The sequence below is a fragment of the Leucoraja erinacea genome, chromosome 1, assembly GCF_028641065.1.
Source record: "Leucoraja erinacea ecotype New England chromosome 1, Leri_hhj_1, whole genome shotgun sequence".
Classification (NCBI taxonomy): domain Eukaryota; kingdom Metazoa; phylum Chordata; class Chondrichthyes; order Rajiformes; family Rajidae; genus Leucoraja; species Leucoraja erinaceus.
In genome coordinates, this window is record NC_073377.1 from 123,623,246 (window position 1) to 123,648,852 (window position 25,607).

Here is a 25,607-nt window from a genome sequence, read left to right on the forward strand (position 1 = left end):
TAGTATTCACTGGAGTTTAGAAGGATGAAGGGGAATCTTATAGAAACATATAAAATTATAAAAGGACTGGACAAGCTAGATGCAGGAAAAATGTTCCCAATGTGGGGCGAGTGCAGAACCAGGGGCCACAGGCTTAGTATAAAGGGTGAGACTGAGAGTGAGGTGAGAAAAAACTTTTTCACCCAGAGAGTTGTGAATTTGTGGAATTCCCTTCCACAGAGGGCAGTGGAGGCCAAATCACTGGATGGATTTAAGAGAGAGTTAGATAGAGCTCTAGGGGCTAGTGGAATCAAGGGATATGGGGAGAAGGCATACTTGGTTAATTTAACAAACAGATTCCAAAGAAAAAGGAATAAGTTAAACTTATTGTTGATATTGGGGACAATCAGCCATGATCGCAATGAATGGCAGTGTTGGCTCGAAGGGCCGAATGGCCTCCTGCTGCACCTATTTTCTATGTTTCTATGTTTCTATACCTCCCTTTATGTCTTAGGCCTTCTTCACTGCCACAGTACGGCCACATGCAAACTGTAAGAACAGCATCTCATTCTGCTTGGGTAACCTACAAACCAACCACATGAATATTGAATTCTCTAATTTCATGTAATCCTTCCCACCATCCATCTCCTGTACCCCCCCCCCCCCCCCCCCCCCCCCCCCCCCCCATCTTTGTGCATGCCTTTCTTTCCACTCCCTCCGACCCTTTCAGCCAGTTCATTTCCGCTGCTCGGTCAGTTCATCTCCCACCCCTCCCTACTCCAAGTCCCCCATTTTCCTTTGGAATGTGGGAGGAAACCAGATTAGTCGGAGGAAGTTAATCCCGTTTCCGAGAGGGTCTGCAAACTTCATACAGACCGCATCGGAGGTCAGAATTGAACCTGGTTTCTGGAGCTGTGAGACAGCAGCTTTCCAAGCTCTATTCATCTGGTCAATTGCATTTCTATACAATCACTCTGCTTTATATATCTAAAATAATGAATATAATCATGTTGTTTGAAATGAATATCATCTATTCACATTTATGTTTCTGTATAAAAGCTGTGAGTGTAGACCAGACTGTATGAAGAATCTCTGTGCATAATGTTTTCAACAATCATACTTGATTAATTTAGCAAACAGATTCCAAAGAAAAAGGAATAAGTTATACTTATTTTTGATATTCAAAGTTATTTTTTAAATACTGATTATTTTTAATAGTATGGTGTGAAAAGATATTTTCCTCGTAGGCAAACACTTGCTTATGTATGGGTGAAAGACAGGATTCATAAGCCAATCCATCACACTCTACTGAAGGAGAGATGGAGGGAAGGGCGGCCATCTCGAATCCCAAATCCAAAACCTCTGAAAAGAAACACGTTCAAAATCTCAAACCTAAATCGGTGTTGGCAGAGTTAGAGGGAAAGGACATCAAATAGACAGAAATGTATAATGAGTCATGGAAAGATGGCTTATTTTGTCCTTTATACTTTAATTCTCTCATTTGGGAACCTGATGAGAGTTGTGACTATGGGTCAGCGTGATGCCACAGTAGGTTTGTGATTAAAATGGGCTTCAGCAAATGGAGAACCAACATCTGCAGCAGCTGAAAGCCACTCAGTAGCAGAGAGAGAGAGCTGAAAGGCACCAAGTCCGAGTGAAGCAAAACAAACTGCTGCCCATTCTTAGAAGTCATTTATTTCAAAACGCTCAACACGTCTGGAGTTCCATGCAGACGCGACTGGGCCAAGAAGATTTGGGGACATGTGTAGGAAGGAACAACATATGCTGGCTTATACCGAAGCTAGACTCACAATGATGGAGTAACTCAGCGGGACAAGCATGCATCTCTGGAGAGAAGGAATGGGTGATGTTAAGACCCTTCTTAGACAGGAAGCAAGATGCAATGCTTTTGACCTGATTCAGTATAAGTTCCACATAAGGCACTAGGCTGTGTATATTCCACTTGGGTAATTTACAAACTCAACATTGAATTTTCTAATGTAAGGTAATTAATCAACGACCCCTCCCCCTTTTACCATCATCTCTTCCCTGGCCCCACACATATTTCTCCCACTTTCCCATCTCACGCAACCCCTTCCACCTCCATCTCTTCCTCCAGCTTCATATTTCACACCTCTACTCTCCTTATCTCATAATCTTTTGTCTTTTTCTCTCACTGACCTTTGTCCCACCCATCTGCTAATCCAAACCCCGCTGTATCCACCTAACACTTGCCTGGCTTTGTCCCGCCCTCAATTCTCTTCCAATTTTCTCTCCCTCCCACAATCAATCTGAAGAAGTGCCCCCACTGGAAGCAACATTTATCCATGTTCTCCAGAGATGCTGTCTGATTCTCTGCATTTCTCAAGCATTAAGTGTCTTTTTTTTTACCCCCAGTCAGTTCAGTTGTACAACAAATTAGTGCATTAAAGACAGTCCAAGGTTCAAGAGTCAAGAGTCAAGAGTGTTTTATTGCCATATGTCCCAGATAGGACAATGAAATTCTTGCTTGCTGCAGCACAACAGAATATGTAAACATAGTACATAATGGGAGAAGAGAAAAAAAAGTTCAGTGTGTATATTAGAATTAACCAATGGTATATGAATTACTCTGTCTTATCATTATTTATTTATTTGTTTTGTTGTTGTTGGGTTTTTTTTTAATTTCAAAATAGACTTTATTCAGGTAATAACTATATACAATACATGAATCGTGCAAAAAATTAATCCGACATTTTCGGAGGCTAAGGTGTTTGTATCTCTCAGTTCACTTTCTGTTGCTGCAGCTCCTTCCGGAGTGCTCATTGATGTGTTTCACCGTCCCCTTAGAGGCAGGGAGAGTTCAGATATCTTTGTTTGCCATGCACTCAAATCACTTTGATGCTGGAGTTGTGCAAATGAACCCTACCTCCAATGCTGGGTTCAATGAAACTGCCATCTATAAACGATGACGACCAACATAAAGATAATAAAACAAAAGAATAGATTGCAACCAAATTATTTATGGTGCTCTTTCAAAACAACTGTAAGGCAGCACAAGTGAGTGAGTTAAATCAATTTGCTCCATTATTGCCAATTGTGCAAATTTAGTGAGCAACCCCAATGCTAGGACTGGGAAATGTTCTCTCAAAGATTATTCACAGCGCTATTTTTGCAATGTACAGTATGGTTTCCCATGTTAGATCTTCATAAGAATAATTCCAAACTGCAGAGCAAATCAAAATTCAAATTTCTTATTATGCTTTTAACCCAATCTATGCATAATTCTTTAATCATTATTATTTTAATAATTATTTCTATTTAATAATACTCTCCAATGTAAGCACTGAATCGATACTCCGTAGGTTTTGTACTTTCCTGTTTCAACTCAGCCAAAGATTTCCTCGTATTCTGATCCTAAAATAATGCAAAAATTAATATGCCATTAATGCCATTTAATTGTTGTTATTAATATTAATAACACCAAACATATGAAAGATGTAACCTCATTCTCCTTCTTATTCTCACATACATTGGACTATATATGGCAAAGGTCATATCGACTGTGAGTTCCAAAATTCATCTGAGTAGGTACTCTCCAAATAATGTTGGTAATTTCCCCACATTACCAATGTTGGAGCTGAGAGTGATGCACCACTGAATAAAGTCCTAGAAATTTCTACCACAATTTGCTTAATATACCTTCACTGTTCCAAATGACAACAATTAAGAACATTGAGTACATGCAAGTATGTGCATTCCTAAGATTTCAAAAACAAACTCCAAACCAAAAGCAAAATATACAGTTCACATCATTATTTGAAAGCTTTTGAAAATGGCAGTTCCCATTCTCTCTATCCAACAACATAGATTTATTTCAGCATCTTTGTTTTTGCATAAAATTAAGAAATATTAATTTGTAATATTTACTGACACAAATGCTATTATGTTGCTATGTCATCTGAACTCTCTCCAAAATATTTTCTGTCAGCATGATACACTTCAAGCAATGTTTTTAATTTTGCTGTAGACAGTATGTTTCTATCTGACCAATACTTTTTCACCTTCCTATCTCTCTGAAAGGTCTGTCAGTATAGTGACCATAATTTTTTATAATAAGTTGTACAAATGCTACTCCTGATGAAATCAGATGGTATGAAAAACACAGTTCATTCTTCCTAAAGCTGATCAATATTTTGCTTGTTTTGCACCATTTCTGCTCAGACGAGATATCGCAGCAGAGAATATGAACTGATGCATGCTTTAAATCTGCTGATTGATATTCTTAGATCCAACAGGTAGCTAAAGGTATTAACTCTTCTATACTAAATATCCTATATCCTGTGGGCCAGAGATATTGGGATAATGTGCAGAGCAAGAAGTACAAACTGCATCTGCTTGGTGAATGAACGGGGTTTTGAGTGTAGCGAAAATTGGTGGAAGACTAGAAATTGGAAATGAAATGGAAACAGAGCTCAAGATAGCAGAGTGTTAAGCTTGGGACCAGGAGCTGTACGCCTCCTCCAATCTGCTCCAGATTAATGGAAACTGATGCATGACACTTATTCTGCAGGTTACTTATGAAGGTTTTACAGAATGGAGCTTTAGCCCTGACCAGACGTCAGGGCCTTAGATAGACACAAAAATCTGGAGTAACTCAGCGAGATATGCAGCATCTCTGGAGGGAAGGAATGGGTGATGCTTCAGGTCGAGACCCTTCTTAAACAGGTTCGGTATCTTTGTACTCAGAGGACCCAATGATGGTTCAGATTTAATCATCTATATAATTAAAAGTCTCAGCTTGACCACTTTCTGTCTGCGCTGTATATTGATTTTAGAAAAAATGCTACCCTGTATGGCTGCGATTTTTGCCCATCTTACTCACAAAGCCCTCCTCCGCTGAGTCAGCCCTGAGTATTTTTCCCATCAATGAAAAATAAAAAAGTTATGAGTGTTTAAAAAACCTTGAGATGAGCTGATTGGTCCTCTCGCCTGTCAATCACCGCAATGAAGGTACCGCCCCTTCCGAGGGAGGGGGGGCAGGACTATAAAACCTGGATACCTGGACGTGAGTCAGTCACTCTGCAAGATCGCGAGGGAGAGGCCACGACTGTTATTCAAAGCTGTGAATCAACTGAACTGTGAGTCTGCACTGTACTTGCAATAAATGATTTGTTAGCCCTTAATGACAATGCCCTGAGTTGTTTGCCCTGCTGCCCTGCCTGTGCTTGAAACTGCAATGCTTTATTAGGTTTGACTGTGTTTGGAAGGAATAAATGCTTTATTAGGCCCGACTGTGTTTAGTCCAAAAGTCCCGCTCATTTCATGACTTCCGCTTAGTGGACAGGTCGCACTGATTGCGTAATTTCTGGTGAGTGCAGAGGTCGCACTGATTGCGTAATTTCCGGAAAGTGCAGAGGTCACGCTGATTGCGGAAGTGCCGCTGACTGCAGAAGCCCCACAGTGGAGAGACTGTGCTCAGCCGTGTGAGTATTCAAGAAAGTTTAGTGTCATATATATGGTGTGTGAGTCAGTGTGTGTGTGTGTGTGTGTGTGTGTGAGTGTGTATGTATGTGTGTGAGTGTATGTGCATGTGTGTGTGAGAGTCTGTGTGTGTGAGTGTATGTGTGTGAGAGTGTATGTGTGTGTGTGTGTGTGCGTATGTGTGTGTGAGTGTGTGTGTGTGTGTGAGTGAGTGTGTGTGTGTGTGTGTGTGTGTGTGTGTGTGTGTGTGTGTGTGTATGTGTGTGTGTGTGTGAGTCTGTGTGTGTGTGTGTGTGTGTGAGTGTGTGTGTGTGTGTGTGTGTGTGTGTGTGTGTGTGCGTGTGTGTGTGTGTGAGTGTATGTGTGTGTGTGTGTGCGAGTGTATGTGTGTGTATGTGAGTGTGTGTGTGTGTGTGTGTGTGTATGCGTGTGTGTGAGTGTATGTGTGAGTGTATGTGTGAGTGTGTGAGTGAGTGAATGAGTGAGTGTGTGTGTGTGTATGTGCGAGTAGGCGTGTATGTGTGTGTGTATGTATGTGTGTGAGTGAGTGTGTGTGTGTGAGTGAGTGTATGTGTGTGAGTGTGTGTGTGTGTGAGGTGGAGGGTGTGTTTGAGTGTGTGAGTTTGAGTGTATGTGTGTGTGTGTGTTAGTCTATGTGTGTGTGTGAGTGTGTGTGTATATTGGAATTGGTGGAGAGGTGGAATATTGCGTTGGGGGAAGCAGCCCTTCCGTGTGAAGCTGGGACCCAACGTGTTCCACTTAGTCTAGTGGATACTTAATTTATTTTCTTTGTCATTGTTATAGCCAGAGATACAAACCTTTTCCTTAGTCCTGATGAAGGGTCTCAGTCCTGAGATGCTAAATACTGTCTGAACTTCTGAATAGGGTCTCGACTTGAAACGTCACCCATTCCTTCTCTACAGATATGATGCCTGAGTTTTCCAGTCTTTTCAGTTTTCATTTCATATTTCCAGAGTCTGCATTTATTATTTTGATCTTTTACAAGTGTTCACTTGCTAACCACCATTCTGCGAGCTTGATAGGATGGAAAACCCCATGGTTCAATCTTTAGGCTAATTTCCATACAAAATTGTAATAAAACCTTGGCCAAACTCTCATTTAATTCCTACCATCAGGAAGAAGGTATCAAAGTCTAAAAGATATGATCTCCAGGTTCAAGAACAGCTTCATCCTAATAACCATCAGGCTCTTGAACACTACAAAAATTAACTAAATTATGAACTACGTAATGTCTTTGTTTCACCAGGCCTTTGGGCTTTTTGCAATAATTTGGGGTTATTATTCTTATCTATGAGTACAGTATTTACAGGCTAATTATGCTCCTGCAAATGCGAATAACCACTTGACACTTGATTCTTAAAATGTCTTTTTAAATAAACTAATTTCCTGTACCTTAGCATTTTCATCCTCATGTGAGACTGGCGTGTTTACATGCTTATTTCTTCTTTGCTCCTGATGCCATTGAAGCCGTTGCTGCAATTTCATTTGTAGGTCATTGACTTTAGAAATGCTAGATATCAGAAGATAAAAGAACGAACAGATTTCAAACACTCATTTCACACCCTCTATAGTTCGGGGCCATTAATGCAAACCGGCTCTGAAGTTTTTTTTTTTAAACAGAAACTCTAATAATACCAGAGCATAGTTGGGGATGGAGATGGGAAGGGATGGGGGATGGAGTGGGTAGGAGGCTGGTGGTGTAGAGAAGGATAAAAGGTTCCTGCAGGAACTTTAGAACTGCATGAGGTTAAAACTGCCAGCGTGATCTGCAGAAAGAGATCAAAAGGTGCTACAATGAGCTTATAGGGGGCAAGTGTGTGTGGCTGTGAACTGAGAGAAGACAACCAGCTGAGAGACAAAATTAATTGGGAACAGGAGTTGCGACAGAATAAAGTTTAATTATGTGGCGAGGTTAAGGGCCAGAGAGCTAGGGGGAAGGGAGGGTAAAGATTGATAGAAGTAACGATATATGGTTCATCTTTTGAATGCGGATAAATATAAAATTGTCAGTAATAGTCACACAGTTATACTGCACTCCTTTCACTGTGACCTCACTTGCCATCAAATACTATCAAAACTAATCCCACTTTCCACCACTTGGCCCATAGCCATCAATGTCTTGGTAATTTATGAAATAATTTAGATAGTTAAACATTGAGAGAGCATCTGTCTCTACCACCCCTCTCAGTTATTGACCTTGTTATTGAGTTTAGCTTAGTGTAACAGTGCGGAAACAGGCCCTTTGGCCCACCGGATCCACGCCGACCAGTTCTCCCTGCAGATTAACACAATCCTACTCACACTAGGGACAATTTTCAATTATACCAAGCCAATTAACCTGCAAACCTGTACGTCTTTGGAGTGTGGGGTGAAACTGGAGCACCCGGGGAAAACCCTTGCTTCTCATGGGGGAGAACGTACAAACTCTTTACAGACAGCTCCCATAGTCAGGATCAAATGAGGGTCACTGGCAGCAAATCTACCGTTGCACCAGTGGTTTTATTTAATGCAAATAACCTATTTCACTGGTGATAAGATTTTTTTTTCTTAAATAAACCATAAGTGACAGATAGTTTTAAAATCAAAATATTGTTTTTGAAGTGAAAACATCACGACAGCAGCTAAAGGAAACTGATTATGATAGTTCTGGTCAACCTTTAACTGGTAACCTGTATCATTTGGATGAAAGAAGTGCGGAATCTTGAAAGGAGCATAGGAATATTGGAGATCTTGTTCTATACAAATTAGTTGATATATTTTACTTCTTAACAGCTGTGACCACACTTCAGAGGTGGTGCCCTGGCAGGGCAATAGAGGCCAATAAAAAAAGTTTTCCCTCCCTTCCATTTGGGGTAATTATTATCTCCTGTTTGCAACACTTCCTTCCCCAGGCCTTCCCCGAACAGACTGGTCCTTAACCCCGACAGAGAGACCTTTTACTCCTCACATGCAATCTTCACATTCTCACACCTCCTGTTGCCAATTAACGTCGGTTCCCAGTTGGTTGTTTTCTGTCGGTTCACAGTCTTGCACGCCCACCACTCCTTGTTCATTATAACAGCCTTTTGATCTCTTTCCACAGGTCATGCATCGAAAAGACATGGTGGATTTCAGTTTCAGGCAAGGAGGAAAAAAGGGTTTTTCCCTGCACACCGCTTGTGGTGCACTGAGCACAGGAATGCTGACTAGATGTTTCTCACAATATGTGGCATCCTATGAACACAGATTCAATCTGGAACCTCCAAACCCCACACATATAAATGAATTAATTTTTGGGGTTGTGAACACCATAATACAACGCAGTTATAGTAGGATGTCCATGATAGGCACATCTCAATACAACTTTAAACTGGTGATTGGAGCTCCATAGGTATGGCAAAGACACCACAATAGAATTTAATATTCATTTGTCATATGATACAATACGATACGATTCAATAGAACTTTATTTATCCCAAGAGGGAAATTGATCTGCCAACATTCATAAAAACGCAAAATACACAGAACACATTAAACATGAAATTAAAGTGATGAGTGGAAAGGCTTGGGGAATATGCAGATGGGTAGGGGGGCAGTCAGTTTCATCGACTACACAACAGAAGGGGGAGGAGTTGTACAGTTTGATATTCACAGGGACGAAGGATCTCCTGTGGCGTTCGGTCCTGCATTATGTCATGCAGTGCAAAAATGGGGCTTTTAACCAACACCGCCCATGCTGAACATCAGGATTGGAGAAGGATCACAACGCTAATTGTCACCTATTCATGTTCTCCAGAGATGTTGCCTGACCCGCAGTTACTTCAGCATTTGTGGGGTTGTTTTTTATAAGCCAGCATCTACAGTTCCTTGTGACTCTATGTTGAGGCAAGGAGCCTCAACAGAACTGAAACAAGGACTATTCCACAGTAGAATGGAGCAATGTGTTATACACATTGCAATTGAGGATTCTGCTGTCCAATGTAGATCTTAAGGTGAGTTGAAAATTTAGCCACATGTGGCAGACCTGATATTTAAGTTAGTTTGAAATCATGACATAATGTGTATTACAATAAGGCTTGATTAATTAATTCCACCTATAAAATGATACATATACATCTCAGCATGAAAAAAAGCTTTTTAATTTTGACAAATTATTGATAAACATTTGGGTACCTTGGTTCTTTTCCTCTTCCTTCTTTAGCCTTAGTTTGACAATGCTTTTCCATAAGAGCATCTATCTCATCTTCAATTTTCTTTTATATTCATAATGTAAAGATAAAAAATAATTTAATGTTATTGATTTCTAAAACAGAAGGAATTGTGTTCTCGTTTTTGACTCTAAAATTGGTTGGGATCATCCTAGATAATAAGTGAAAATGTGAACAATTGGGTGGCACAGTGGTGCAGCTGGTAGAGCTGCTGCCTCAAGGGCCTGACCCACTTTGCGATTTTTTCGGCGACTGCGGAGCCCGTAAAACCGTCAAGTTGCACGACATACACGCTGACGTATGCTGTCATGCGGATGACGCCCGGTTGGGGTTAGGGACCACAGATGGGTTGCAAAATATTCTTCCTTCAATTAATGAATTTTAAACAATAATATATTAAATATATTAAAATGAATACAATAAAATCAATTGTGCAAATGTAAAGATGGCTGAGTCGTTCAGTTTTATTTATAGATATATTGGTCTGCTTCCAGATCCAATCACTGTCTTATAACTTTTCACAGGGATGGATTCAGTGAGTCTAGACTAAACTCTCCTCTCCCCTCCACCCCCTGTTGTCCCCACAGTCCCAAAGCCGAAAATGTCGCCCAAGTGGGACAGGCCCTTCACTACACCAGAACCTGGGTTCAATCCTGACCTCGGGTGCTGTCTGTGTGAAGTTTGCACATTCTCCCCGTGACTTCCTGGGTTTCCTCTGGGTGCTCTGGTCTCCTCCCACTTTCCAAAGTGGTGCAGTTATGTAGGTCAATTGGGCTCGATAAATTGCCCCCAGTGTGTAGGGAGTAGATGTGTGGACTCAGTGAGCGGAGGAGTGTGTTTCCACGCTGTATCTCAAATGACTAAATAACGTTTACTAGTTTACCTCCACAACTCACCCATAGAACCAGAATTTTCACCCAGACCCCAACGATCTTCTCCCTACTGACTACTTTGCTGGAAATTACTGTTAAGAAGTGGTTGTGTAACAAGATGCTGAAGTAGAGTCTGGTCCCTGAGTGATTCCCCTCCCATCAGCCTCAAATTCCCACTACATTTGCATTTACACTCCATAATGTGATGAAAGATCAGGAATGTCTGTCATGGGAAATGAAATTCCTCGTATGTTGGAAAACATACTTGGCTAATAAAGTATTATTGTGATTGTGATTGTGGAATTAATGGTTGTAATTCAAAGTTCTCCCAGTGAATGTAAATAGCCTTGCTATTTCCTCCTTTTCAGGAAATTTTGATTCCAGTTAACACCAAACACTGATCTTATCCAACCATATTTGTATCAGAGGCACCTCAGCCCTTTGAAGTTATGCCAACTCCCATGGAGCAATCCTGTTAATTCCATCCCCTTTCCCTTATTTTCCTGTAATTTCTAGCTTATTCTCCACTATACATGTCCATCAATTTCTCTTTGATTCTTTATACTATTAATCTACATGAATTGCTAATGTACAGTGGATAATAAACCTTTATGTCTTTGTTATGTTGGAGGAAACCAAAGCAACCTCATGTGGTAATGGAGAGAATGTGCAAACTCTACACAGCACCAAAGATTATGATTGACCGTGGTTCCCTGAATCTATGAGGCTGCACCACTAAGTGCTCTGCCGTTGACTGTCATGTCACCTGTAACATCAGGCTTTGCAAAGGTCTACAATATGATATACGCATCTCATTCCTCTATCCGGAGCTGCCCAATTGGGTCTAGAGAGATATCAACCTCATTGAAGTATTGCCAGAATTTATGGGCAAACATTAGCAAAATCAGTTTGAGTGCTGGATCTAAGTTCAGGTGAAAGTCCAGCCCAACTAAACCCAGTGCCAGAAGAATCCAATCCCAAATGTTCATATTGGGTTAGTTGCACTAATTTCACAGGGGCTCTCTGGATTGTTCTGGGACCCTATGTAATGAAAGGTTACAGAAATTGAACCATTCCATGTGCATAGACTAAAATTCATCTTAACGGGCTGAATCTTCCTCTTAAGAAGTGGGAACAGGAATAGATTACACTGTCCCTTGGAATCCTCTCCTTTATTGAACAAGGATACAAGTGATCTGGTTTGGGCCCCAACTCCAGCCTCTTCCCTGATCCCTGTAGTATTTCCCTGAAATCTTAAAGATCTATCTTAGTTTAGATTTATTTAGTTTTGTGATACAGTGCAGAAACAGGCCATTCGACCCACTGGGTCCATGCTGACTGTGATCCCTGTACACTAGCACTAAACTTACACACTAGGGATAATTTATAATTTTTACCAAAGTCAATTAACCTACAAACCTGTATGTCTTTGGAGTGTGGGAGGAAATCGGAGCACCCAGGGAAAACCCATGTAGTCAGGGGGAGAATGTACAAACTCCGTTCAGATTGCACCCATAGTTAGGATCGAAACCAGGTCTTTGTTACAGTAAGGCAGCAAATCTATTGCTGCACCACTGTCACCCAGTTCTTCAGTCTTGAATATACTGAATGAATCAGCATCCACCTCTAGGAATTCTAAAGGTTCACCCTGCTGTAAAAGAATAATTTATTCTTCATCTTTGCCTTCAACAGGTGAACTTCTTGTCCTGACACTAGTTCTAGATTGCCCCACCAGAGGAACCATTGCTCAGCATTTCTTCTGCCAAGACCCCTGTGATACACATCTCAGTAAAATCATCTCTTATTTCCCTCTATTCACATTGATAGAAAGTCTGATATAACCAACAATTGCAACCTTATTTCTTATCGAGATAACATTTTGCAGGTGCAAAATTGTATTTACACAAAAATAACCTCATACTATTCATAAGTTTCATTCGAAGGAATAGATAAAGGAATGGGGTAACTCCAGAATGATCACATTGGGCAAGTCCACATTGCATTCTCCCTTGCTGGATATTGTTCATTATTCACCTAATGCTGTTGCCATGGTCCTATGTTCATTGCTACTCCTTCACAAAGGTGCATGCACCAAAGAAAATAATATCTCCATTATTTCTTCTAGGATTATCATGCCTCTAGCTATGTAATTGAGGTATTTGTTTACTTCCTGGTAAAATACTACCACCACTTAAACAATAAGTACCTCTGACCACACCATAATCTAAATGATAAACTCAGTGAATTATGAAGTGTTCTTTATTTGAGATCACATCATTTTGATTTCAATGAATTTTATTTCCAGTCATTTCCATCTCTTCCCACATGCTCTCACAAAAACGCATGGTTTCCTTGGTATGTTCCACTACTGTCCCAAACATGCAAAAAACAATAGGAATTTTGTCCATAGTACTGAATAAGCTCATTCCTAAGCACCTGAACCATGGCATTATGGCCTCCACCTGCAACTGGCTTCAGGATTTCCTGACCGCCAGACCAAAGAGACTTAGAACTGGTATTGATATTTTCTTCACCCTGATCCTCAACACTGGCTTGGGGTTGCAAGCTTAATCCCATGTTCTATTCTCTGCACACCCGTGACTATGTGGCTAAGCACAGCGCCAATGCAATCTTACAGTACATCGATAATACCTCTGTTATTGACCAGATCAACAACAATAATGAGATGGAAGACAGCACAGAGATCGGGAACCATGTGTCATGATGTCAGAACAGCAATTTGCCCTTCGTGTGAGCAAAATTACAGAATTTGTTGATCTAAGGATGCGGGGCGAAGGGTTTTGCGTATGGGAGGTGAACCCAACCATGTGCTCATCAATGGAGCTGAGGCTGACAGCTTCAAGTTCCTAGGCATCAACATCAGCAAGCAAACCCAGTCCCTTCACACTGACTTCACATTACTTCCCATAAGGTGAAACCGAGTTGCTCTAGTGACAACTATGCATCACTCCCAGCCGAGCTTAATGGTTTCTATACTGACTTTGAAAGGAAGAATAATGATGTACCTTCACAAGCCCACCCACACCCCCCCCCTTCCCCCAAGTTTTTGACAACATTATAATACGTCTCTGAGGCCTATGTCAGAAAATCTTTCAAGAGGGTGAACATTTGGAAAGCCCTGATGGTGTATCCGCCCTTGTTCTCGAAACCTGGGTGGAATTTTCACAGACATCTTCAATCTCTTATCACTAAGGTCTGGGGTCCTCGCTTGCTTTAAAAGGGCAACCATAATACTGGTAGCCATGAAGAGTAATACCCCTGTCCCACTTAGGAAACCTGAACGGAAACCTCTGGAGACTTTGCGCCACACCAAAGGTTTCCATGCGGTTCCCGGAGGTTCCCAGAGGTTTTTGTCAGTCTCCCTACCTGCTTCCACTACCTGCAACCTCTGGCAACCACCTGCAACGTCCGGGAACCGCACGGAAACCTTGGGTGGGGCGCAAAGTCTCCAGAGGTTTCCGTTCAGGTTTCCTAAGTGGGACAGGGGCATTAGATGACGTGCCAACTTCTGCATCCATTATAGTTTATGTACCACCACAACAGATTGACAGCGAATAGAGCCAGTTTTTAGTCAAGGTCAGTTTAGTTGTTTGTCACGTGTATCGAGGTACAGCGAAAAGCTTTTGTTGTATGCTAACCAGTCAGTGGAAAGATAATATGTGATTATAATCTAGCTATTCCCAATGATAATTGAACAATTCACAGTGACAATTGAGCCATTGACAATATCACTGGCTCCTCACTCTGCACTGGATCACGGACTAACCAGGATAACCCGAAGTTCATCAACTACAGCTCAGCATTCAACACCAACTTCCCCTCGAAAGTTATCAACAAACTCAAGAAACAGGGTCTCTGCTTGTTCCTATGCAATTGAGTCTTCAACCTCCTCAATGGCAAAGCTTAAACAGTATGAATTGAACAACAATTCATCCTCACTGACTATCAATGCCGGGACATGTCAACACTGTGTGCTCAGTCCCCTACACTACTCTTTCTATATCCAAGTCTGTGTTGCCTAACACTGCAGCAGTATTATCTTAAAATTTGGCAATGCTACTATATTGTGGAGGAATAATGTATAACAAGTGTTAGGAGCGAGATCGTTGATTTGATTAAATTATGCCAGAACAACAATCTTGCTCTTAATGTTAGCAAGACCAATGAGCCTACTTCATACAAACATAGAAACATAGAAAATAGGTGCAGGAGTAGGCCATTCGGCCCTTCGAGCCTGCACCGCCATTCAATATGATCATGGCTGATCATCCAACTCAGTATCCTGTACCTGCCTTCTCTCCATACCCCCTGATCCCTTTAGCCACAAGGGCCACATCTAACTCCCTCTTAAATATAACCAATGAACTGGCCTCAACTACCCTCTGTGGCAGAGAATTCCAGAGATTCACCACTCTCTGCATGAAAAATGATTTTCTCATCTCGGTCTTAAAAGACTTCCCCCTTATCCTTAACTGTGACCCCTTGTTCTGGACTTCCCCAACATCGGGAACAATCTTCCTCCATCTAGCCTGTCCAACCCCTTAAGAATTTTGTAAGTTTCTATAAAATCCCCCCTCAATCTTCTAAATTCTAGCGAGTACAAGCCGAGTCTATCCAGTCTTTCTTTATATGAAAGTCCTGACATCCCAGGAATCAGTCTGGTGAACCTCCTCTGCACTCCCTCTATGGCAAGAATGTCTTTCCTCAGATTAGGAGACCAAAACAGTATGCAATACTCCACGTGTGGTCTCATCAAGACCCTGTGCAACTGCAGTAGAACCTTCCTGCTCCTATACTCAAATCCTTTTGCTATGAATGCTAACATACGATTCACTTTCTTCACTGTCTGCTGCACCTGCGTGCCTACTTTCAATGACTGGTGTACCATGACACCCAGGTCTCATTGCATCTCCCCTTTTCCTAATCGGCCACTATTCAAAATAGTCTACTTTCCAGTTTCATGCGAGCTGAATGATGACGTCAGGATCTGGGAACCTGGCTCCATCCATGGGGCAGCGCTGGTGAGAGTCAACGGCTTGAAATTCCTGGACATGGTGAGAGGTGTGCTGCTGTAGGTGGGCCCTGTGCATATCGAGATAAGTATTGTTTTTGGTCTCTCTCTTACCAATAAATAGTAAGATTAAACGAGAACTTACCAGTTTGAAGTTTGATCTTTATTTTATGATCATCCCCCCACAATGGTTACCACTGTGGGGGAAGGCACAATGTCCAGTCCCCATCCCCAGTTCTCCCAAAGTCAGGCCTATTGAGGCCGCTATTGCCTCTACGGATTATAGCGTATTACATGTTATGTCAGTTCGTTCACAGAATGTCTCCCATTTTCTGATATAGGAGATATATTGTTTGTTTGTTTTTTTGGTGGAGTCTCTCCATGCCACTGTGATCATATCCACGGTTCAATCCGCTAGTTCAAGTCCCAAAAACGGTTTCCTCAGACTCTGTAAATTAACAACTTTAACTTGTCATGGCACAGGCGACTCTCACCTGCCACAGGATGAACCAACAAACTATAGTTTTTGGGAATGGCCATGCAGGGTTCTGATACCATACCCAGAACCACAGGGAACCATGGTTGAGTAGGCCAGTCGGATGCTACCAAAATACCCGATGCGGAGTCTTGTTGGATTTTTTGCAAGACCCGACTGATGAGGCAGAAGGGAGGAAATGCATGGAAAAACAGTCCTCCCCAATGCAGCGAGAATGCATCCATCGCCACTGCCCCAGGGTCTGGCACCCAAGCAACATATACTGGCAATTGGTGATTGAGCCTGGATGCGAACCGGTCGATATCCAGTTCCATTCCGAGCTACAATGTCGGCAAACACTTTGTGGTCCAACATCCATTCGGTGTGGTCATTAAATAGTCGTGACCTGGTGTCCGCCACTGCATTAAGATTACCTGGAAGGTAAGTAGCTGATACCCAAATTTCTCTTGATACACCACTGCCAAATAAGGTTAGCCAAATAATCACAGGGTATCGACTTAATTCCACCCATGTGATTAATATAAGCCACCACAGTGGTGTTGTCGACCTGATGTCGGACAAGCAGATGGTGCATGTCTGTGCAGTAGGCTCTTAGGCCATAGAACACACCCAACAATTCTAAATAATTAATACCATGTGATTGAAGCAACGAGGATTCATGCATATCCCATCTGCCACCAACTGGAGACGGTATCAGTAGCACCCCAACCTAGAGCACTAGCATCAGTCTGTAAAGCAACTGAAGGACTACTGACTACAATGGTATTAGGACAATGCCAAATGTTTGATATCCACCATTGCAATTCAGAAATAGCACTAGCTGGTAATTGCATAGGTCTGTCAAAGTGAGCAGCACGGATTTTGAGTGCTTGTACCTTTGCCCTCTGTAAATTTTGATAATGCAAAGGTCCAAACTGGGTGGCTGGAAATGCTGCCACTAGCTTGCCAATGACACTAGATACTTGTCGAATTGAGGTTTGCTTAATGCCAATAAGGCTGTGATAGGCCTCTACTAATTCTGTGGCCTTGCCCCCAGGCAGAGTCACAGACATGTGAAGAGAGTTAACAGTAAATCCTAAATAATCCATAACCGTGGAAGGTATCAATTTGGATTTATCTGGATGGATGAGAAACCCCAATTTTTCCAACAACAGTTTGGAGGCCGCAACAGCTAATTTAGCTGATTCCATAATTTTCCCAATAATTAAGATATCATCCAGATATGCCACGACAATATATTTCTGTGCCCTAAGAAGCGCAAATGCTTGTTTTAAGATTTTGGTAAACAATCTGAGGGCTGATGTTAAGCCATTAGGCAAAGCCTTAAACTGCCACAGTTGCCCCATCCAGTTAAATTTCAAATACCTTCCGTGATCCTTGTGTATGGGTACTGAATAATACGCATCCTTGAGATCGATGCAAGCCATAAAGTAACCTTTTGAAATCATCTGTTTGGCAGTAACAAATGTTTCCATTTTAAAGTGTTTATAGTGCACAAAAGTATTAAGCTGTGTTAAATCAATGATTATGCGGCAACCGCCATCTTTCTTTTCCCTTGTAAATATATTAGATACAAATTCATGAGAGGTATGCCTGGATTTCTCAATTATCCCTTTCAAATATAACCTCAAAAGTTCTGTATGCACATCTAAATTTTCTTGCTGTGAAAGCACAAACGTCTGTTTAGGTGCATGCTGTGTGGGTGGAAAAGATTTGTGAAGGCACTCAATTTTATAACCTTGAATACTGTGCAGTATAAAATGGTCAGACGTTATTGAACTCCATGCACTCAAAAACAAGCATAACCTACCACCAACTTGTGAATCATTTTCACCCTCAAAGTCCCGGAAGAAGCCAGACCCACCTACCTCCATGGTTACCAATGGGTTAGTATTTACTTCTTCTGTCCCTGAGTCCTGGGGGGTAGGGGTGCTGGGATGTGGGGATGGCGCATTTTCCAAGAAGGCCGTTCTAGGCCTTGGCCTAAAAAAAAGACCTTTGTCCAGAGTACACGTCCTTCGAGCTTTCACCAGCTTCTGGGTATCGTTTCCTGCTGGTGGATGCATAGGGGTGCTATTGCCGAGGTTGGGAGGTCTTGCCGGTTGACGGCCCCCTTTATCAGTCCGACAGCCTTTGCCTCTTCATCCAAATCCTTGACCTGTTTTGACAGGTTCTCCCCGAACAGTAGACTTGGCGGCTGGGTGTTGCTGGTTCTGCATAACCCCGCAAATTTAGGGTTCAGGGCCGGTCTGATGGCACTTTTCCTAAAGTAGTTGATCTCGTACTGAGCACTGCATAATAGTGCCAGGGCATCCTCCTGCACATCTGATAGAGATGTTCCATCTATAGACCTGGCAAATGCCGTAATGCCCCATACCAGCAACTTGAGGACCTTTTGGATTTTCACATCTTGGGCTCTGATGCCGCCACTAATGTGTCCCCAAATTGAATTGTTCACCGCAGGAACATTTAGGGAAGCACAGTTCACAGGTGCCGTGTACTTGGCAGGTGTAACTTGCTCTTGCAGCTGGTGGGATATGAAGTAATCGATATTGGCCGCCAACTGTTCTTGTAAAGGTTCCCCAGACAACGAGGATATCGCGAACTTGGAAATCAACGGCGATAATTTCTGAGCTTCCAGCACCCCAGCACACTGGATGTACCTTCAGCCAAATCCCCGACTTCAGAGTCAGCCCAGTACTGACTCCATATACTCCACTCCGAGGAGAGGGAGATACTGTGCAGCCCTGTACCAGGTGCTGCCGTGGGTGTCCGAGGAGACCCACGGTGACAAAGCTCCATCTGCTGGAGCATGTCACGTTGGAGCATCTGCTCCATCAAACGCTCCATGCGAGACATACGCCCTAGGCTGCTGTCCATCGCAGGAGGTGCATCTTCCCAGCCCGATTCATTGGATTCCATGGGCCTATCCGATTTATGCTTGGCTTTACCCCCTTTTTGTGGAACCACTGCGGATGTTAGAGGGACCAAGTCGGAGGTTGCTGGCTCTGCTGCCAGCGACCCAGGAGGCAAATTCAGCCACTGCTGACTGCCCGTACTTCTGCAGCCTGTTTCGCGGTCCGTTTGGACTTGACCCTCAATTTGTCCATATTACTGGAACACACTACACCGTTCTGCAAAGCAATTTCTAGAACAACAAACAACCTCAGAATAGGTAAGAACCTACCTGCGGGTCTTTTTTTAAACTTACCACGTGCCAGCCGGCCAGTTGCTGCGCCATACGATAGACGATATGATGCGCATGCGGGCTGGCGGGTTCGTCACGTAGTCACTCACGTGACTCCGAAGTAAAATCTGATTTGTAACTAAATGGATGGATGAGGCTTTTTCTGTTCTGTCAGTCAGATCCTTGAACCCGTTCCCTTGCAACAGACGTGCATATCTCTGAAGAGTTGTCCTGAGGCCACACATTGATCCAATCACAAAAAAAAACTCATCAATGACGCTACCTCCTCAGAAGTTTGAGGAGATTCGATAAGTCTCTGAATATGATATCAAAATTCTACAGTGTTCAATAAAGAATTAATGACTGATTGCATCAAGGCTTGTTCAGTAACTTGATCGCCACTTGAAGTGGTGGAATTTGCACAGTCCATCACAGATATTGATCTTCCGCTGTCAAAGGGATCTACAGGAAGTGCTAACATCAAAGACGCACACCACTCTGACCATACGTTCATCTTACTGCTACCATCTAGAAGAAGGTGCAGAAGCGTCTAAGAAGATATAGCATGTCACACATGGATTCTCTACAATTTCTACAGATACACTCTTGAACGTATTCTGATGGGTTGCATCTCGGTGTGGCATGACAACTGCTCAGCTCCTGCATCGAGTGCTGAACATAGCCCAACCATCAGGCTCACCACTTCCTTGTACCCAGTCCATCTTCATTATGTATTGCATCAGGAAAGGCTGAAAATATCTTCAAGGATGTCTGCCACACTGACCATTCCCTTCTACGAGAAGGTATGGGAGCTTGAAAGCCAGAACATCCAGACTTAAGAACAGCTTCTTCCTCACTCTTGAACTCTTGAAACCAATCATCTCTTTCATACCTCCTTCCCACTTATTCCTAATTTTATCTGATTTGCTTATTCCTATAAGTTTTGCACTACTTCAGATTGCCCTACAAACTTTGCACCATTCTGCTGCTTTGCACTCATCATTGTATTTATTGGTGAATCTGTCATTACTGTACACTATTTACTTTATGAGACTCGATATTAAAAAGGATGTTAATTGCACCATGGTGCATATTACAATAAATTAATCTGAATCTAAATATTACAATAAGCTAATAATATCATATTATAAAATCATATATTATCATATTATATTAGTTTATCATATTACAATAAACTAATCAGGATCTGAATCTGAACATTTCCCAACAATAATAAGAGGCCTCTACCAACCATTTAGAATAAAACATCACTGAATTATTTGGATCGGACCTTGCCCACACTGGTAAACCTCATATGTCATATTAAATGATATTCCACATTCCTGAATGCAAAATATTTAGCTGTGTATCTTGCTGGAAATGTAGGATGATAATGGTGCGGCAAGAACGGTGGACAGTGAATGATCAGCTCAACAATATGTAGCCTTAATCTGTGAGATGTAAGGGTTGAGTAAGAAAAGCAACACTTGAACGGAGAGACTAATGTTAATCTGATACAAAAGTAAAATTAAATCCATTGAAAGAAATAAAAGACGCAAAAATGACAGGTGAGGGAAGGACATTAAAATTTATCTCCAAGGATATTGTTTTAGCTGAAGGAATGAATCTTCATGTGGTAAATTGTAAAATTTTGGGGCATTATATTAAGTTAAATTATCAATATGCTGTTACTTACCCCTGTTAACTTTCTGTAATTGCTTCAGTTGGCAATTAATGTTCGAAATCCAACATTTCCTTAACAACAACTTGAGACGAAGGGTGACTGCAAATAACAGATTGGCATCAATGTTGAAATGCAATTTGCAATTTACCTGATCAGTCTCGAATGGTGCCAGCCTTATGTCTCTCTTCTTTTCATGTTTTGCATCTTGTGTCTTTAATTGCTTCTTCTTCCTTTAAAAATGAAATGTTTGTAATTAATGGTCAATGGTCCGCAGCCAGAGTTAAAAAGGCCTTTGCCAGCGTCAATCCACGCAAAGCTGCAGGGCTGGACAACATTCCTGGACGCGTTCTAAGAGACTGTGCCGAGCAACTGAAAGATGTCTTCACAGACATTTTTAACATCTCACTCAGCCAGGCAGTAGTGCCCAACTGTCTTAAGAGTGCCACCATCGTCCCTGTCCCGAAGAAACCAAACCCAGCCTGCCATAATGACTTTCGACCAGTGGCCCTAACACCCATTGTAATGAAGTGTTTTGAGCGACTAGTTATGCAGCATATCAAAAATAGTCTACCTGCCGACCTAGACCCACTGCAGTTCGCCTACAGAGCCAACCGATCTACAGAGGACGCAGTCTCAACAACACTGAACCTCGTATTGTCACATCTCGATCGGAAAAATACCTATGCCAGGATCCTCTTCATAGACTTCAGCTCTGCTTTCAATACAATCATTCCGCAGCAGCTGGTGGAGAAGTTGGAGCTATTGGGGGTTGATGCTGGCACATGCAACTGGGTCCTGAACTTTCTGTCGCAACGGCAGCAGACAGTCAGGGTGGGCAGTAGGACATCAAAAACCATAGCCGTGAGCACTGGCTCACCCCAAGGCTGTGTCCTAAGCCCCCTTCTGTTTAGTCTGCTGACACACGACTGTACTGCCAGACTCAATAACAACTTCATCAACAAGTTCGCTGATGACACAACGGTGGTGGGTCTCATCAGTGACAATGATGAATCGGCGTACAGGATGGAGGTGGAGCTGCTCACAGGTTGGTGCAAATCCCACAACCTCATTCTTAACGTGGGAAAAACTAAGGAGATGGTGGTTGACTTCAGGAGGGCGGGGAAACAACACCATACACCTCTGCACATCGACGGAGCTGATGTGGAAAGGGTCAGCAGCATGAAGTTCTTAGGACTACATCTGTCTGATGACCTGACGTCCACGGCCAACACCACAGCTCTGGTCAAGAGAGCCCAGCAGCGACTTCACCCTCTCCGAAGACTACGTAAAGCAGGCCTCCCCACCACACACCTACGGACTTTTTATAGGGGGACTGTCGAGAGCACACTGACATACGGCATCACTTCCTGGTTCGGGAGCTGCAAGGCGTACGAACGGCACCAACTGGACAGGATAGTGAAGACCGCAAGCAGGATTATTGGTGCTCCACTCCCCTTCCTGCTGGACATATACAGGAAGAGATGTATCAACAGAGCCATCTCCATCATCAAAGACCCTTACCACCCATCGCATGACATTTTCTCCATCCTCCCATCTGGGAAGAGGTACAGGAGCATTAGCTGCAAAACCAGCAGGATGCTCCTCAGCTTCTTCCCACAGGCTATAAGACTGTTAAATGGACTTTGCCCCCTGCCAAGTATCGCGCACAAACCCCCACACTGCAGCAGAGCCACTGTTGTGCCGCTGCCGGTCGGAACGGCTGTTGAATGTTTAGTAGAGTGTTAAATTTGTTCATGACATGTATTTTTTATTTTCATTTCTATTTATTTTTTTCATGCACACTGAGTGGACACTGGTTGAGCAACGTTTTTTTGTTTCCTCTGGGTATGCGAATACTCAGGAAATGACAATAAAGATATACAATACAATACAATACAATGGATGGGAATTAAGCAAAACGCAAAAAACATGTATTTAAATGTCTACTTACATTAGCTCGGAATTTGAAATAACCTTCTATGATTCTGTCGTCCTTAATGCTGTTTGAGAATCTTTTCTCGATTTGAGTGAGAGTAATTGGGAGTGACAGATTTAGCAAACCCTTGTGATTGAATCTATAAATTCATTTCTCTAAGTTATTTGGTGTTGCAATGGATCTGAAATACTGACCTGAAATCTATCAGCTGCTTGATATTTTAGGAGTGTGGTAATGATTGGATTTATTTAGATCAATCTTAAATGCAATGACACAGAATGGGGAACATTCCAAAATAACTCTTAGATTATAGACAACATACTGATTGGTGCTTTCTAGCTACTTGGAACAATGTGTGTATGCTGTATACAGTAGCAATTGTAATCTGCATAACATTTTTAGATTTTTTTTCCAATAATCTCCTTCAGTCAACATTAAAATGATATCAGTAGCTTTGATGCTTCCTCAGTTATATGAACCTTTGTTCGGGGCATTTAATTTTCATTTTGCTTTTGGATTTAGTGATTCATTTAGCAATCTTATATATGTTTAAATGTTAGTCAGTAGCACAGAAGTGGCCAGGTGACCAGGATTCAATCCTGACCTGTTTGGACTGTGTGGGGTTTTTACCTTTTCCCGGCGAGTGTGTTCAAAAGCTCCAGTAACCCCCCGCATCCCAAAGAAGTACTTGTGCGTTAATTGGATACCGTAAATTACCTGAGTGTGGGTTGGTGGGTGGCAAAAGTATTGGGGGAAGTTGGGGGGGAAGGGGGAATTGATGAGCCAGTGAGGGAGAATGATACCAAGAAGGTAGGTGGGGAATGTGGCTGATGAGAATTTCCAGAGAGCTTGCATTGATGGGCCAAATGGCCTCTTTCGCTGTTTAAAAGCGAAAACCAGAAAATAGGAGAATAAAAGTCAGGTGCAGAAAATGTATACATTGGTTATTAACATCTTTTGATATTTTTGGACCAAAATATCTTCAGCAAATGTTAATAAGCAATTTTATGTTCCCCAAAGTAAACAATGTGTTAGGAGAAGCTGCTGGAAGCAATCAGACTCAATCAACATACGATTATTCACCAATCTCTTAATATCCAAATATTCTTGCAATACTGATGGCTTAATTTTTGAGCCACTGACTGGTACTTCTCCCATTCTCATGTTTACAAATCCTTTGACCCTGAACCATGCCAGCATATTTCTGCCCCTCTGTGTGACATCCTCACATGCTCGAAACACCTGAACACTGAGCAAATGCAAGTGGAAGCCAAATAGCAACAGTGATGTGGAGATAGAACAAACTGCAGATCCTGGTTTGCAAAAAAAGACACAAATTGCTAGAGTATCTCAGCGGGTCAGGCAGCATCTCGGGAGAACTTCTACATGAGACATTTCAGGTTGGGAGGATTTTTCAGAGAGTGATGTGATACATTCATGGAGTCTAGATGCAATTTTAACAACGCAGTCTAATTCGGCCGTCTGTTTTATAGCTCTGAGCAAAATGTCACATCTAAAATATGTAGAAACATGCAGAAAACTGGAACCCATTAAACAGCAGCCTGCATTTGTACAGCACATTGAAATGAAAACTACCTTGAAGTATCTGACAAACTTGAGCCATAGGGAACTGATTAATAATTTGTTAGAAGTTTGACTTTACAAAGGATCGCAGAATGATAATATAATGAGAGGCTATTTGACCCTTCAAACCAATGTTGCCAATCTTTTACTGCTTGTAGTTGACACAAAATGGGTTTGACAATAACAAGTGACAATAGGAATTTGTGAATAATGTTTTAAATAAAATGACAAAGATAAAATAATGTTTTGCAAATGTGGAGTGTGTGTAGACATCGTTATTTCAGTGTGTGTTCTTGTATATAATAGCAATAGCACAGTCTCTTGTGAAAGAGTGTTACTTTGTCACTTCATATTCAATATTGCTCAAACAAATCCAGGATAGCTTGGTTGAGCCCATGAATATTATAATAAACTCTATTAGCTTCAAACACCAAGATACAAATCCACTAGGATTTGGATCTGCAGTACTCCTTCTTACACCGTTTGCCAGTAATTGCTTTGTGGATAAGAAACCATTGACAGTTGTTTCAAATCCAGTCATTTCAATATTTCATATTCATCAGCCACAGCATAAATTGTTCACTAAACCAAAACGTCTTGTAGGAATTGAAATTTATCCTGTTTGATAACGCACGAGTACTTCTTTGGGATGCGGGAGGTTACTGGAGCTTTTAAACACACTCGCCGGGAAAAGGTAAAAACCCCACACAGTCCAATAGTGTAGATCGCTCGCTGATAATTCTCATTTGACTTTCTCAATGAGACCAGACAAATGCAGATGGAAGACTTTTTTTTAAATCTGGAAGTGTGAGTTTATTTTTAGCCTAGTTTTCATAAACTAAAAAATGAACAAAAAGGGTTTATTATCTGACCTTTCAGGCAATGAGATTTTACCTTCCCTGAACACTGCATAGAGAAGCAGCACATCAATCATTCTGTTCCTTGTGAAATAAAACAGCTTTTTTTGATATTCTGTGCTCTGAATAATGATCACTTGATTATTTCCAGACAGGACAAGGAAGAATTTCATTCCCTATCTTTTCTTGATTTATTGGATGTTAATGTCTCTCCTTTAGGATCCTGAATAGATGTTGGCAAAAAAACACTCATTTCGAATGCCAAAATTATTAACTGTATCAATGGATTCAAATTATTTTTTTTCTATT

At 41.8% G+C, this 25,607-nt stretch overlaps 1 protein-coding gene across 1 annotated transcript in view; it reads right to left on the minus strand.

Moving 5' to 3' along the window:
- Window positions 1–1,290: 1,290 nt before the first annotated feature.
- Window positions 1,291–25,607, minus strand: part of LOC129701570 (leucine-rich repeat-containing protein 27-like) — a 40,116-nt gene continuing 15,799 nt past the window's right edge. The window contains exons 7-10 of the mRNA XM_055642837.1: window positions 21,070–21,151; window positions 9,616–9,695; window positions 6,856–6,973; window positions 1,291–3,375 (exon numbers count right to left, since the gene is read on the minus strand). Coding sequence (XP_055498812.1) covers window positions 3,280–3,375; window positions 6,856–6,973; window positions 9,616–9,695; window positions 21,070–21,151 — 376 coding nt within the window. The 3' untranslated portion in view covers window positions 1,291–3,279. The remainder of the gene's footprint in view (window positions 3,376–6,855; window positions 6,974–9,615; window positions 9,696–21,069; window positions 21,152–25,607) is intronic.